Below are 16,658 nucleotides of genomic sequence, written 5' to 3' on the forward strand. Positions count from 1 at the left end.
AGATATTATAAAATAAAGTGCGCCAATGAAAAGTACAACTTGTCCTGCAAAAAAATAAGCCCTGATACAGCTTTGTCAGGGGAAAAATTTAAGTTGTGGGTCTTAGAATGGAAGAAGGGAAAAGAAATATGAGCCACAAATCAAAATTTGCAGGGTCATGAAGAGGTTAATGTTGTGTCCTGTCATCTCCCTGTTTCCTCACCCTGTTCACCATTTCCAGTGAATTTTCAAAAAAATTGATGTTGTTTTCTATGCTTCATTTTTACATTCTTTTCCGCCAAAGTTTCACAACATTCATGCATATGGGGAAAAAAAAGGTATAAAAATGTACTAAGGCTGCTTTCACACTATGAAGTTCACCCGTTAATAAACAGCCGTTATAATGTATTAACAGACATTTAATGATGGGTGAATTAGCGGATGCTAATGGCTGAATAATGTCTGTCCAAATAACGGGCATATTCACCCGTTAAGACCCGTTATAATATCCGTCATGTACGGACGCTTTAACACCTCTGCCTACAGACTCCTACAGCCAGGACTACTACTACTCCCATCATGGAACAGACTTGGAACCAGAAGTCTGCTGGTGGCTTGGGAGGTTACATTAGTGTTTGTACTACTACCCCCATCATGGAACAGACTCTGTTCCATGATGGGGGTTGTAGTACAGGGGCTGAGGGATTCATCGCGATTGATCACTTCTGAGACCCGATCCGGGTGTACTGTACATCAGACGAAGGGGTTCCTATGCCCAGAAATGCGTAGTGTTTGGTCCTACAATAAAAGATTTTTGTGAGGTTATCTATCACTAGCTGGCTTAACCAGCTGATCCAGAGTAAGCTGTCTCCACGATGATCCATTACTATGGATCAGCTGGTTAAGTCATATAGTGATAGATAACATCACAAAAAAAATGTATTGTTAGAACCAAACACTACGCACTTCTGGGCATAGGAGCCCCTTCATCAGGTGTACTGGAATTACACGAATCTCCGTTACACGCCAGTACACCTGATAAAGGGGCTCCTATGCCCAGAAGTGCGTACTGTTTGGTTCTAACAATAAAAGATTTTTGTGATGTTATCTATCACTATATGACTATAACCAGCTGATCCAGAGTAATGGATCACCGTGGAGACAGGTACAAAACAAACTTCCTCAAACACATTTATGGGGGGGGGGGGGTCGGACTATTGGGACCTGTCGTAATCTTTAGAACAGGAAATGGAGTCTTCCACTGCCATTTTATTCATTCTCTGTGGGAGCCACTGGAGCAGTCGGACCCCCCCCCCCCCCCCCCCCAAAGCAATCAGATAGATATGCACTATCCTGAGGACAGGGTATATCTAGTATTATAACGGTTATTCAGGATTAGAAAGGCATAGCTGCTTTCTTCTAAAAATGACGCCACATCTGTCCTCAGGTTGTGTGTTGTAGGGTTTTTTTTTACTGCAAAGGAACTAAGCTGCAGTACTACCCACAAACTGAGGACAAAGAGTGGCACTTTTCTGGAAGATAAGTTTTTCTAATCCTTATTAACCCCTCTATATCTCTGCTTTGTCCCTGACGTTTTCCTGTATACACTAAGCATCTCTGACACATTGGGCCTCAATTACTATTACATTTCTGTGTAATTTTATATGAAAACTGTATGGGGGGGGTGAGGGAAATTTGGGGCGGGCCCGTGTCATAAGGGGCAGATGACCGCTGCTATCAGCAACAGTAATCTGACAGTAATGATGGACATTGGAGATCACTCTTTTATTGGCTTGTGATAGGACCATAAAATAATTTTAAAAAATATTTTAAAAAATCCCTTCCCCCATTAAAAATTCAAGTCACCCCACTCTTCCTTTTCCCATTTTTCAAGAAAAAAAATTAATAGACATATTTGGTATCACAGCTTGTGTAATTGTCCGAACAATTCAGGGATGTGGAATTTGTATCGCCCGACGCCGGGGACATGCAGTATCGGGAAGGTGATTTCAAGCATGTCCTGCTTCGGGCAAACAGCGCTTAATGCCAGAAGACTTCACACACGTCGGCACATACTGCTACTGTACCTATATCTCCCCGCAGCAGCCTATAACCAGCCTTCCTGGAGGGATGTGTGCGATAGGTGACGTCATCGCATCCGCAGCGCAGGACGTCGGGACGCTGACGTCCTGCGCGGCGTGTGTGATGACGTCACCTATCGCACACATCCCGCAAGGAAGGCTGGTTATAGGCTGCAGCAGGGAGATGTAAGTACTCTAGCTGTGAAATACCTTAACTTGCCCAATGACTCCATAAGGGAGGACCTGCATTTTACAGGGGCTAACCTATCTTCTTAGGGTGGTAATTGTTTAAATAGGAGCCCTACCTGCCGGGGGTAATATGTATCTGGGGGCCTGTCCACCTATTGGGAACCCCTACCTGATCATCAGGTAGGGCTCCCCAGTAAGTAGACAGGCCCCCAGATAGATATGACGCCCATCAGAGATGCGGATCATATCCATCTGAGGCCAATATACCTACTGGGAGCCCTACCTGATGGAAATACTATCTATCTGACCGCCTGTCTACCTACTGGGGAGCCCTACCTGATGGAAATACTATCTATCTGACCGCCTGTCTACCTACTGGGAGCCCTACATGAGATGGGAATACTATCTATCTGACCGCCTGTCTACCTACTGGGAGCCCAACCTGATGGGGATCCTATCTATCTGGCCACCTGTCTACCTACTGGGGAGCCCAACCTGATGGGGGTCATATCGATCTGACCGCCTGTCTACCTACTGGGAAGCCCGACCTGATGGGAATACTATCTATCTGACCGCCTGTCTACCTACTGGGGAGCCCGACCTGATGGGGATCATATCTATCTGACCGCCTGTCTACCTACTGGGGAGCCCGACCTGATGGGAATACTATCTATCTGACCGCCTGTCTACCTACTGGGGAGCCCGACCTGATGGGAATACTATCTATCTGACCGCCTGTCTACCTACTGGGGAGCCCGACCTGATGGGGATCATATCTATCTGACCGCCTGTCTACCTACTGGGGAGCCCGACCTGATGGGAATACTATCTATCTGGCCGCCTGTCTACCTACTGGGGAGCCCAACCTGATGGGGGGTCATATCTATCTGGGGGCCTGTCTTCATATAGAGGAGCTCTACCTAATGGGGGACATGTCTATCTGGGGCTTTGTCTGCCTACTGGGGGAGCCCACCCTTCCTACCATCTGGGGGCACATATCTATCTGGGACATTATTTACTAACTAGGAGCAGGGATGTGGAAATCCTATCGACCAACGCCCGGGACATGTAGTTCCGGGCGCCCGGCAGGTGAATTTTTCATAGAATTAGCCCTGTATCGGGCAAGCAGGGTCGGACCGACTTCCCGCTTTATTTTTATTATGTATAAGTTTGAAGTTAAGTTAAAATAATAATATTTGGTATTGGTGTAATCAGGCGGACGAAAGTATTAAAATAATATGTAAAATAATAATTTTATTTTGTTTCCAAGCATAAATTATGGAAAAATGAAAGGGGTCACTACAAAGTATAATTGGTCGCACAAAAAACAAGCCTCATATGAGTCTGAAGATGAAAAAATCTGAGTTATGGCTGTTATAGGGCGAGGAGGAAAAAAGGAAAGTGAAGAAACTAATAAAGACCCTATTTTCGTACTATTTTGGTTGAAATTATTTTGTCTACCAGGACAAGTGGATTTTCATGAGGGACCAATAGATTGTGTTCTGTTTTATTCCCTTGGACAAGTAGTTATTTTTATTTATTTTTTTATTTCCACAACCCTGGAACCATTAAATTAATATATGTATATTGATTATCCATTAGTGATCTTGCATGGTCAACGGCGTAAACGCAAAAAAAAATTCAAAACCCAAAATTGCTGATTTTTGGGATGGGATAAAAACGGATTAAAAAGAGCCAGACCTACACAAATATGATACCACGTGACACAAAAAAATTAACCCTAACACAGCTCTGTAGGAGGAAAATTAATAAAAAGTTATAGGGGTCATAACCCGGCAATAAACAGGTTTTTTTGTCCTTCTCAAGATTCCATATTTTTAAACGACAAAACAAAACAAAAATTATCCAAATTTGTTATCATTCAAATCGTACTGACCCATAAAATAAAGTTTGTATGTCAGTTTTAGCGTAATTGAAACTCCCCAAAAAAAATGACTGCTCCACAAATTTGCTTAATTCCATATTTTTTCTATATTTTTTGCCCAACATCAATTTTTTTTCTGGCTTCGTAGTACAAGATATTATAAAATAAAGTGCGCCAATGAAAAGTGCAACTTGTCCTGCAAAAAAATAAGCCCTGATACAGCTTTGTCAGGGGGAAAATTAAAAAGTTATGGGTCTTAGAATGGAAGAAGGGAAAAGAAATATGAGCCACAAATCAAAATTTGCAGGGTCATGAAGAGGTTAATGTTGTGTCCTGTCATCTCCCTGTTTCCTCACCCTGTTCACCATTTCCAGTGAATTTTCAAAAAAATTGATGTGGTTTTCTATGCTTTATTTTTACATTCTTTTCCGCCAACATTTCACAACATTTATGCATATGGGGAAAAAAAAAAAGGTATAAAAATGTACTAAGGCTGCTTTCACACTATGAAGTTCACCCGTTAATAAACAGCCGTTATAATGTATTAACAGACATTTAATGATGGGTGAATTAACGGAGGCTAATGGCTGAATAATGTCTGTCCAAATAACGGGCATATTCATCCGTTAAGACCCGTTATAATATCCGTCATGTACGGACGTTTTAACACCTCTGCCTACAGACTCCTACAGCCAGGACTACTACTACTCCCATCATGGAACAGACTTGTTTCCATGATGTGAGTAGTAGTTCCCCAGCTGCAGAAGTCTGCTGGTGGCTTGGGAGGTTACATTAGTGTTTGTACTACTACCCCCATCATGGAACAGACTCTGTTCCATGATGGGGGTTGTAGTACAGGGGCTGAGGGATTGATCGCGATTGATCACTTCTGAGACCCGATCCGGTTAGAAGTTATTAAGCAGGGGAGCGGGCGGCATGGTCCGCGACCCTGCGATGTACACAATGTATTTTTTTACTTTCATTTTTATATTCCCCGCTGGGAGCCCTGAATGGCTGGTACTGAGGAGCCATTAAGGGATCCCAGCGGGGTTTTTAAAATGGACAATGTGAGGAGACATATGTATATTAAAAGTGTTGTGGGGAGGGGATTATAGCGCTATATATCTAGCCCCCTAGCGCATTAATAAAAATATGACCCCCACAAGTGCATATGTATACATCTATACCCCCCGCCAGCGCATAATGTGAGCCCGCCGGCGCATTTGTCTTAATTTTCCATTGCAGCGCTCAGAACGCATCCAGCAGCCGCCGGGCAGATGATCCTGATAGATATACTATTCATTCATAGAGTGGCGGCTGCATATGTATATAGATGTGCTGGGGGGGGCAGACATATAGCGTTATCTGCCCCCCACAGCGCTTCTATATACATATGCAGCCGCCGCTCTATGAATGAATAGTATATCTGTCAGCATCATCGGCCGGGCGGCTGCTGGATGCGCTGCTGACAGATATCACATATAGTGCTGCACAAATGCGCTATATGTGACAAGTATATCTGTCAGCAGCAGATCCAGCAGCCGCCCGGCCGATGATGCTGACAGATATACTATATACCATTAGTAAATCTGAGCGAACATAGTCTAAGTAGGTTCTACACATTAAAGGGGTACTCTGGAGGGAAACAACATTTTTTTAAATCAACTGGTGCAAGAAAATTATACAAATTTGTAAATTACTTTTATTTAAAAATCTTAATCCTTTCAGTACTTATCAGCTGCTTTATGCTCCACAGGAAGTTGTATTTCTTTCCAGTCTGACCACAGTGCTCTCTGCTGACACCTCTGGCCATGTCAGGAACTATCCAGAGTAGTAACAAATCCCCATAGCAAACCTCTCCTGCTCTGGACAGTTTCTGACACGGACATAGGTGTCAGCAGAGAGCACTGTGGTAAGACTGGAAAGAGCTACACAACTTCCTCTGGAGCATACAGCAGCTGATAAATGCTGTGACACAGAGAGAGTTAATAGGACACTAATGACTGACACAGGGAGAGAAGAGGGGGCACTAATAACTGTGACCCAGAGAAATTAGGGGGCACTAATGACTGACACGGGGAGATGAGGGGACACTAATGACTGTGACACGGGGAGATGAGGGGACACTACTGACTGTGACACAGGGGGAGATGAGGGGACACTAATGACTGTGACACGGGGGAGATGAGGGGACACTACTGACTGTGACACAGGGGGAGATGAGGGGACACTAATGACTGTGACACGGGGAGATGAGGGGACACTAATGACTGTGACACGGGGGAGATGAGGGGACACTACTGACTGTGACACAGGGGGAGATGAGGGGACACTACTGACTGTGACACAGGGGGAGATGAGGGGACACTACTGACTGTGACACAGGGGGAGAAGAGGGAACACTTATGACTGACATAGGGAGATGAATGGACACTTATGACTGTGACACAGGGAAAGAAGGGGGGACACTAATGACTGTGACACAGGGGGAGATGAGGGGACACTAATGACTGTGACACGGGGAAAGAAGGGGGGACACTAATGACTGTGACACAGGGGGAGATGAGGGGACAATAATGACTGACACGGGGAGATGAGGGGACACTGATGACTGAGATGAGGGGACAATAATGACTGACACAGGGGGAGATGAGGGGACACTAATGACTGTGAGATGAGGGGACACTTATGACTGACACAGGGGGAGAAGAGGGGACAATAATGACTGACACAGGGGGAGATGAGGGGACACTAATGACTGACACAGGGGGAGATGAGGGGACACTAATGACTGACACAGGGGGAGATGAGGGGACACTAATGACTGACACAGGGGGAGATGAGGGGACACTAATGACTGACACGGGGAGAAGAGGGGACACTGATAACTGTGACACAGGGGGAGATGAGGGGACACTAGTGACTGACACAGGGGGAGATGAGGGGACACTGATGACTGTGACACAGGGGGAGATGAGGGAACACTAATGACTGACACAGGGGGAGATGAGGGGACACTAATGACTGACACGGGGAGAAGAGGGGACACTAATAACTGTGACACAGGGGGAGATGAGGGGACACTAGTGACTGACAAAGGGGGAGATGAGGGGACACTAATGACTGACACAGGGGGAGAAGAGGGGACACTAATGACTGTGACACAGGGGGAGATGAGGGGACACTAATGACTGACACGGGGAGAAGAGGGGACACTAATAACTGTGACACAGGGGGAGATGAGGGGACACTAATGACTGACACGGGGAGAAGAGGGGACACTTATAACTGTGACACAGGGGGAGATGAGGGGACACTAGTGACTGACACAGGGGAAGATGAGGGGACACTACTGATTGACAAAGGGGGAGATGAGGGGACACTACTGATTGACACAGGGGGAGGAGATGAGGTGACATTAATGACTGATCATATGACCTCATGTAAAATCATGTTACGTGCAGTATCCTGGCTCCTAGTTTCATAGCAGATTATCCAAGTCCTGACATATATAAAACACATAAAGCAGACGCTCACATTTCAGGGTCTCCCCGGCGTACGGGATGTGGAGTTTGAAGCGGTCACAGCTGGGTCCGGGGGTCAGGGAGGTGCAGCTGAAAAGAGAATGAAAGACAATTGAGAGATAGGAAAACAACCTGCAACGAGATCAGTGGAAACCAAAGAGCTCAAGTATAAGAAGGGGAAATGGGTTTATGGTTCCCAGAAAAGGTTCTAACATTTCTACTATCAGCTACAAGGCTGTCCAGATTGTATACAACACCTGCTCTGATACACTGCAACGAGCTGTGCACCTATTATTAGGGCTACACAAATTACCGCAACACCAAAGACTGCAGTGTCGACAACCTTCATCACAGTTTAAAGGGGTACTCCGGTGGAAATGTTTTATTTATTTTTTAAATCAACTGGTGCCAGAAAGTTAAACAGATTTGTAAATTAATTCTATAAAAAAATCTTAACCCTTCTAGTACTTATCAGCTGCTGTATACTACAGTGGAAGTTCTTTTCTTTTTGAATTTTTTTTCTGTCTGACCACAGTGCTCTCTGCTGACACCTCTGTCCATATCAGGAACTGTCCAGAGCAGGAGAGGTTTGCTATGGGGATTTGCTTCTACTCTGGACAGTTCCTGACATGGACAGAGGTGTCAGCAGAGAGCACTGTGGTCAGACAGAAAAGAAATTCAAAAAGAAAAGAAGTTCTTGTGGAGCATACAGCAGCTGATAAGTACTGGAAGGGTTAATATTTTTTTATAGAAGTAATTTACAAATCTGCTGATATAAAAAAATATATATTGTCACCGGAGTACCCCTTCAAGGTCAATATTTTTTTGTGATTTTCCCAAACTCATGGCAAAAATTCAGTAATAATGCAACATTTGAACACAACTTTAAATCTTAAAGGGGTACTAAGGTGAAAAACTTTTTTTTTTTAAATCAACTGGTGCCAGAAAGTTAAACAGATTTGTAAATGACTTCTATTAAAAAAATTTAATCCTTCCAGTACTTATTAGCTGCTTAATACTACAGCAGAAATTATTTCCTTTTCGAAACACAGAGCTCTCTGCTGACATCATGACCACAGTGCTCTCTGCTGACATCTCTGTCCATTTTAGGAACTGTCCAGAGCAGCATATGTTTGCTATGGGGATTTCCTTTTACTCTGGACAGGTCCTAAAATGCACAGAGATGTCAGCAGAGAGCACTGTGGTCATGATGTCAGCAGACAGCTCTGTGTTTCAAAAAGAATTTCCTCTGTAGCATTCAGCAGCTAATAAGTACAGGAAGGATTAAGATTTTTTTAATAGAAGTAATTTACAAATCTGTTTAACTTTCTGGCACCAGTTGATTTAAAAAAAAAAAAAAAATATTTCACCGGAGTACCCCTTTAACCCCTTAACGACGCAGGACGTATATTTACATCCTGCGCCGGCTCCCGCAATATGAAGCGGGATCGCACCGCGATCCCGCATCATATTGCGTCGGTCCCGGCGCTCATCAACGGCCGGGACCCGCGGCTAATACCACACATCGCCGATCGCGGCGATGTGCGGTATTAACCCTTTAGAAGCTGCGGTCAAAGCTGACCGCCGCTTCTAAAGTGAAAGTGAAAGTGACACGGCTGCTCAGTCGGGCTGTTCGGGACCGCCGCGGTGAAATCGCGGCGTCCCGAACAGCTGACCGGACACCGGGAGGGCCCCTACCTGCCTCCTCGGTGTCCGATCGGCGAATGACTGCTCCGTGCCTGAGATCCAGGCAGGAGCAGTCAAGCACCGATAACACTGATCACAGGCATTTTAATACACGCCTGTGATCAGGATGAGAGATCAGTGTGTGCAGTGTTATAGGTCCCTATGGGATAACAATGATCAGTATAAGAGATCAGTGTGTGCAGTGTTATAGGTCCCTATGGGATAATAATGATCAGTGTGTGCAGTGTTATAGGTCCCTATGGGATAACAATGATCAGTGTGTGCAGTGTTATAGGTCCCTATGGGATAACAATGATCAGTGTGTGCAGTGTTATAGGTCCCTAAGGGATAACAATGATCAGTGTGTGCAGTGTTATAGGTCCCTATGGGATAACAATGATCAGTGTGTGCAGTGTTATAGGTCCCTATGGGACCTATAACACTGCAAAAAAAAAAAGTAAAAAAAGTGTTAATAAAGGTAATTTAACCCCTTCCCTAATAAAAGTTTGAATCACCCCCCTTTTCCCATAAATAAAATAAAACAGTGTAAATAAAAATAAACATATGTGGTATCGCTGCGTGCGTAAATGTCCGAACTATAAAAATATATCATTAATTAAACCGCACGGTCAATGGCGTACGCGCAAAAAAATTCCAAAGTCAAAAAAAGCGCATTTTTGGTCACTTTTTATACCATTAAAAAATGAATAAAAAGTGATCAAAAAGACCGATCAAAACAAAAATCTTAACGATAAAAACTTCAGATCCTGGCGCAAAAAATGAGTCCTCATACCGCCCTGTACGTGGAAAAATTAAAAAGTTATATGGGTCAGAAGATGACATTTTTAAACGTATAAATTTTCCTGCATGTAGTTATGATTTTTTCCAGAAGTGCGACAAAATCAAACCTATATAAGTAGGGTATCATTTTAACCGTACGGACCTACAAAATAATGATAAGGTGTAATTTTTACCGAAATATGCACTGCGTAGAAACGGAAGCCTCCAAAAGTTACAAAATGGCGTTTTTTCTTCGATTTTGTCGCACAATTATTTTTTTTCCCGTTTCGCCGTGAATTTTTGGGTAAAATGACTAATGTCACTGCAAAGTAGAATTGGCGACGCAAAAAATAAGCCATAATATGGATTTTTAGGTGGAAAATTGAAAGGGTTATGATTTTTAAAAGATAAGGAGGAAAAAACGAAAGTGCAAAAACTGAAAAACCCTGAGTCCTTAAGGGGTTAATAAAACACCTCAGTTGTGATTATAGGTGAAATCACTTTCACCACATGGCAATATTTCTCTAAAACAAAACTCACATTGAATAAGAAAACACATCGATAGTGCGCATAGTGTGAACTGACCCCAACACACTTATGAGTCTAATCAGTTCATCTGGGTGACCTTCAGCACCAGAAGCCTAATTAGATGACCAGGTGCAGTGATCAGACTCCACGCCTTTTTCTGCAAAGCCAGAGGATTCATGGGAAATGTATGCAACATTAAGATAATATTTCAGTGATGGAAATGAAATTAGTATGACTGAAAACCTAATACCTGGGACATCAGCTAAAACAGGTAAGCACAAAGCCTACACAAGAACCTCTACAATATTCTCTAAGGCTGGAATTCCACTAAGGGTTTTCAGTCAAAAATGCCCATTCTGCCACACATTGTTTTTTCCTTGAAATAACGCCACGGCCAGAAGTTAGCTGCAAACCGATAGGGAACTGCAAAATGCCATATCCACGGATTTTTTCAGTTTGGCGTTTTCCAGCTATTTTCAGCTCCCAGGCAGTTTTTCAAAAACAGCCTCTTGTTGAGACTTTGGCTTTTTTGGGGGAAAATCTTGGCATTTTTCTTCATAGTAATCTAAGGGAGTGAAAGAAAGCCCCAAAAAAAGCCATGTGGGTTTTAACATTGGCGATTTTTCGGGCAGTTTTTTTTTTTTTTTTTTTTACTTAAGGAATCCAAAAAAGGATAGAGTTACCGTATATACTCGAGTATAAGCCGAGTTTTTCAGCATGATTTTTCGTGCTGAAAACGCCCCCTCGGCTTATACTGGAGTGAACTCTTCGCTTGTCAATCCCTTCTCAGTGGTCTTCAACCTGCGGACCTCCAGATGTTACAAAATTACAACTCCCAGCATGCTGGGAGTTGTAGTTTTGAAACATCTGGAGGTCCGCAGGTTGAAGACCACTGCGGCCTTCGTCATCATCCAGACCCCCCCTTTAGTTTTCTACTCACCTCCCCTCGGCGGGAAGGAAGGGTGAGCTGGTCTGGGCCATCTATGCTGCAGGGACCGTCCGGTGGGGAGGGATAGTCGTTCCGGGCTGTTCATTTTCACCGGGAGGCCCTCTTCTCCGCTCCGGGCCGGCCCCGGACTAGAGCGGAGAAGAAGGCCTCCCGTTAAAGATGGACAGCCCGGAACGACTATCCCTCCCCACCGGACGGTCCCTGCAGCATAGATGGCCCGGACCAGCTCACCCTTCCTTCCCGCTGAGGGGAGGTGAGTAGAAAACTAAAGGGGGGGGGGGGGGGGTCTGGATGATGACGAAGGCCACAGTGGTCTTCAACCTGAGGACCTCCAGATGTTTCAAAACTACAACTCCCAGCATGCCCGGACAGCCGATGGCTATCCGGGCATGCTGGGAGTTGTAGTTTTGCAACATCTGGAGGTCCGCAGGTTGAAGACCACTGATGAAGGGATTGACAGGCGGTGATGATGAAAAGGGGGGGGGGGGGTGTTAATGACGGGGGTCTGGATGATGACAGGGGGGGGGGGGATGATGACAGGGGTGTTAATGAGGGGGGTCTGGATGATGACAGGGGGGATGATGACGGGGGTCTGGATGATGACCGGGTGATGATGATGGGGGTGTTAATGACGGGGGTCTGGATGATGACGGGGGTGTTAATGAGGGGGGTCTGGATGATGACAGGGGGGATGATGACGGGGGTGTTAATGACGGGGGTCTGGATGATGACAGGGGGGGATGATGTATTTCCCACCCTAGGCTTATAGTCAAGTCAATAACTTTTCCTGGGTTTTTGGGGTGAAATTAGGGGCCTATATTCGGGTCGGCTTATACTAGAGTATATACGGTAGCTTTTTTTAAATTAAATTTGGAAGGATACTATAAAAGAAAAAATAAATACAGTAGGGATGGAAAAAATTGTAGGGAATAAAATTTGTAATAATTTTCAATCAGGGACCAATTTATATGAGCGGGCAGGGACATAAAAATGTGCAAAGGGGCCATGTAATTGTAAAAATAATAACTTTTAATTAAACTTTTTATTACTCTCTTTATTTTAGACATTATTTAGGAACTACTACTACTCCCAGCACAGAAAAGACTGTTCCATGCTGGGAGCCGTAGTACCTACACTAATAGATCGCAGCGAGCGTCACTCCTGACACCTGTTGTGATCGTCCTTTATAATACGGAGAAGCCGGCCGCACTTCTCTGGTCCCCTTCCCGGCATTGTACTGCGGTGTGAACGGAGGGAACGGAGAAGTGCGGCTGTGCCGCCCACTTCTCCCTATTGGGGTACGTTCACACGGGAAGGTTACCTGCGGAATTTCCGTAGTGCATTTCCTGCGGAAAATCCGCAGCTGATTTTGCTACCATTGAGTTCAGTGGGTCTGAAGGAGAATCTGCAAATCTGCCTCTATTGCGTATTTTCTGCTGACCCATTAAAGTCAATGGTAGCAAAATCAGCTGCGGATTTTCCGGCAGCAAATACGCTACGGAAATTCTGCAGGTAATCCGCCCGTGTGAACGTACCTTGTAAAGGATGATCGCAACGGGTCTCAGGAGTGACACCCACAGCGATCTGTCAATTAGTGCTGGTACTACAGCTCCTAACATGGAGCAGTCTGTTAAGTGCTGGGAGTAGTAGTAGTAACTAAATAATGTCTAAAATAAAGAGAATAAAGTATTAAAAATAACACACACTGTATAAAAGACAAAATAAAATTTTAATAAACAGTTTCCCAAAATTAATTAAAAAAATATATTATTTTTAAAATGACATGGCCCATTTATATATTTTTAATATTGTTGGCTACATTTTTATGTCCCTGCCTGCTTACATAAATTGGTCTCTGATAGAAAAGTAATTTAAAAAATTTAATAAAAATGTTGTTATAAGATTTATAAATATCATTCCCTACAATTTTTTCCATCCCTACTGCCTAATTTTTATAATTTTTTTTTTAATTCTTTTAAACCAAAATCCCCCCCCCCCCCCCCCCCTCCAAAAAAAACGCCCACAGGGAAACTGCCAAAGTAGCCAAAATGCTATTACCACACAAAGGTAAAAAAAAAAGACAGAAAAAAAACGCCAAGATGCAGGGGAAATCAGTGGCAGTTTTTTATTTTTTTAAAGGTTTTTCTGGCTTTTTTGTACCCTAAAAAAAAATAAAAAATAAAACGCACAAGAACAGAACCTCAGTGGAATCCTAGCCAGAAAACGGCTAATGCAGGTGTCAATGACATACCCAGACTTCAGGTCAGTGATCCGCAGACAGCTCGTGGAGTCCAGGCCGACTTTTCCATTTCTGACCACACTGGATATGAATGGGGAGAGCGCAGGGGCTATACGGTTTAGGGTGACCTCAGGAGACATTCTGCAATGTCACATCCTGAAAGAGAGAGAAAGAAAATTCTAAGTATCATGTAACATACTTGTCTTCTCTATTATACAGCGTTCCCTCAACATACGATGGTAATCCGTTCCAAATGGACCATCGTTTGTTGAAACCATCGCATGTTGAGGGATCCGTACAATGTAAAGTATAGGACAGTGGTCTACAACCTGCGGAGCTCCAGATGTTGCAAAACTACAACACCCAGCATGCCCGGACAGCCGTTGGCTGTCCGGGCATGCTGGGAGTTGTAGTTTTGCAACATCTGGAGCTCCGCAGGTTGTAGACCACTGTTAGAGGAAGTTGTACTCACCTGTCCCCGCCGCTCCGGACCGTCACCGCTGCCCTGGATGTCGCCTTCCATCACTGTCCCCGAGGTGTCCCCGACGCTTCGGCAAGGCCTCTGCTTCCCCGGCATCCTCGCTCTCCGTCGCCGCCATCACGTCGTTACGCACGCCGCTCCTATTGGATGACGGGACGGCGTGCGCAGCGACGTGATGACGACGATGGAGAGCGCCGACGATGCAGGGGATCCCGAAGAGGGTGCGTCAGAGCCCCGAGGACAGGTAAGTGATCGTCAGCGGACCACACGGGGCACCGTAAACGCCTATCCGGGGGCAGCTGAAGCCGTCTGCGCTGCCGGATAGCCGTTAATGCGATGGCCCCGACATACAAAAGCATCGTATGTTGATGCTGCCTTCACCATGCGATGGCCTCTGAGAGTGATCGTATGCTGAAATGATCGTATGTCGGGGCCATCGTAGGTCGGGGGGTCACTGTATATATATGGTATGTCGGGGCCATCGTAGGTCGGGGGGTCACTGTATATATATGGTATGTCGGGGCCATCGTAGGTCGGGGGGGGTCACTGTGTATATATGGTATGTCGGGGCCATCGTAGGTCGGGGGGGTCACTGTACAGGTATTATAACAGTGATCTTAACCCTCTGGTTCTCCAATGCCCGCAAATCTACAATTCCTGGTCTTAAAGGGGTATTCCAGGCCAAAACTTTTTTTTTATATATCAACTGGCTCCGGAAAGTTAAACTGATTTGTAAATTACATCTATTAAAAAATCTTAATCCTCCCAATAGTTATTAGCTTCTGAAGTTGAGTTGCTGCTTTCTGTCTAACTGCTCTCTGATGACTCACGTCCCTGGAGCTGTGCAGTTCCTATGGGGATATTCTCCCATCATGCACAGCTCCCGGGACGTGACATCATCATTGAGCAGTTAGACAGAAAACTTCAGAAGCTAATAACTATTGGAAGGATTAAGATTTTTTAATAGAAGTAATTTACAAATCTGTTTAACTTTCCGGAGCCAGTTGATATATATATATAAAAAAAAAGGTTTTGCCTGGAATACCCCTTTAAGATGTTTTATAGTATTGCAGAAGAAGATGGAAAGCATTAGACTATAAGCTACTCTGAGTATAGTGAACTGTCTACTACTCAAAGGGGTACTCTAGTGGAAAACATTTTTATTTTATTTTTTTTCAGATCAACTGGTTCCACAAAGTAAAAAAGATTTGTAAACTACTTCTATATAAAAATCTTAATCCTTCCAGTACTTATCAGCTGCTGTATGCGCCAGAGAAAGTTGTGTAGTTCTTTCCAGTCTGATTACAGTACTCTCTGCTGACACCTCTGTCCATGTCAGGAACTGTCCAGAGCAGGAGCAAATCCCCATAGAAAACCTCTCCTGCTCTGGACAAGTTCCTAAAATAGACAGAGAAGTCAGCAGAGAGCACTGTAATCAGACTGGAAAGAACTACACAACTTTCCCTGGAGCATACAGCAGCTGATAAGAACTGGAAGGATTAAGATTTTTATATAGAAGTAATTTACAAATCTTTTTTACTTTGTGGAATCAGCTGATCTGAAAAAAATATATATATATGTTTTCCACCGGAGTAACCCTTTAATTACATACATTACTTTTTCTGTACAGATCCTGATCCTGCTGGTGAGGTCTCTGTGTACATACATTACTTATCCTGTACTGATCCTGAGTTATATCCTGTATTATACCCCAGAGCTGTACTCACTATTCTGCTGGTGAGATCACTGTGTACATACATTACATTACTTATCCTGTACTGACCCTGAGTTATATCCTGTATTATACTCCAGAGCTGCACTCACTATTCTGCTGGTGAGGTCACTGTGTACATACATTACATTACTTATCCTGTACTGATCCTGAGTTATATCCTGTATTATACTCCAGAGCTGTACTCACTATTCTGCTGGTGAGGTCACTGTGTACATACATTACATTACTTATCCTGTACTGATCCTGAGTTATATCCTGTATTATACCCCAGAGCTGTACTCACTATTCTGCTGGTGAGGTCACTGTGTACATACATTACATTACTTATCCTGTACTGATCCTGAGTTATATCCTGTATTATACTCCAGAGCTGTACTCACTATTCTGCTGGTGGGGTCACTGTGTACATACATTATATTACACTATACCCACAGCTGCCTCCATCCCACATAACATATACAGTCACTCACCCCCTATAGAAGCCGAGTCCTATCAGCAGGAAACTATGGGTCTTCATGTCAAGCCCCCACTCTGTTCCGGTCTATTATATTGCCTGTCGCTTTGCTTGTGGAAAATTGACTTTTCATGACATTAAAAAAATA

The 16,658-nt window shown here is 44.1% G+C and overlaps 1 protein-coding gene across 2 annotated transcripts in view; it reads right to left on the reverse strand.

Annotated features, from left to right (window-relative positions):
* Positions 1 to 16,658, reverse strand: part of BABAM2 (BRISC and BRCA1 A complex member 2) — a 271,976-nt gene that overhangs the window by 255,171 nt on the left and 147 nt on the right. The window contains exons 1-3 of one of the 2 annotated variants that reach the window (XM_056568575.1): positions 16,527 to 16,656; positions 13,853 to 13,996; positions 7,672 to 7,748 (exon numbers count right to left, since the gene is read on the reverse strand). In XM_056568575.1, the coding sequence (XP_056424550.1) occupies positions 7,672 to 7,748; positions 13,853 to 13,980 (205 nt within the window). In that variant the 5' untranslated portion in view covers positions 13,981 to 13,996; positions 16,527 to 16,656. Of the gene's footprint in view, positions 1 to 7,671; positions 7,749 to 13,852; positions 13,997 to 16,526; positions 16,657 to 16,658 lie in introns of those variants that run through there. The other variant, XM_056568576.1, reaches the window with a different exon arrangement.

Source organism: Hyla sarda, chromosome 3 (genome assembly GCF_029499605.1).
Source record: "Hyla sarda isolate aHylSar1 chromosome 3, aHylSar1.hap1, whole genome shotgun sequence".
NCBI classification, from domain to species: domain Eukaryota; kingdom Metazoa; phylum Chordata; class Amphibia; order Anura; family Hylidae; genus Hyla; species Hyla sarda.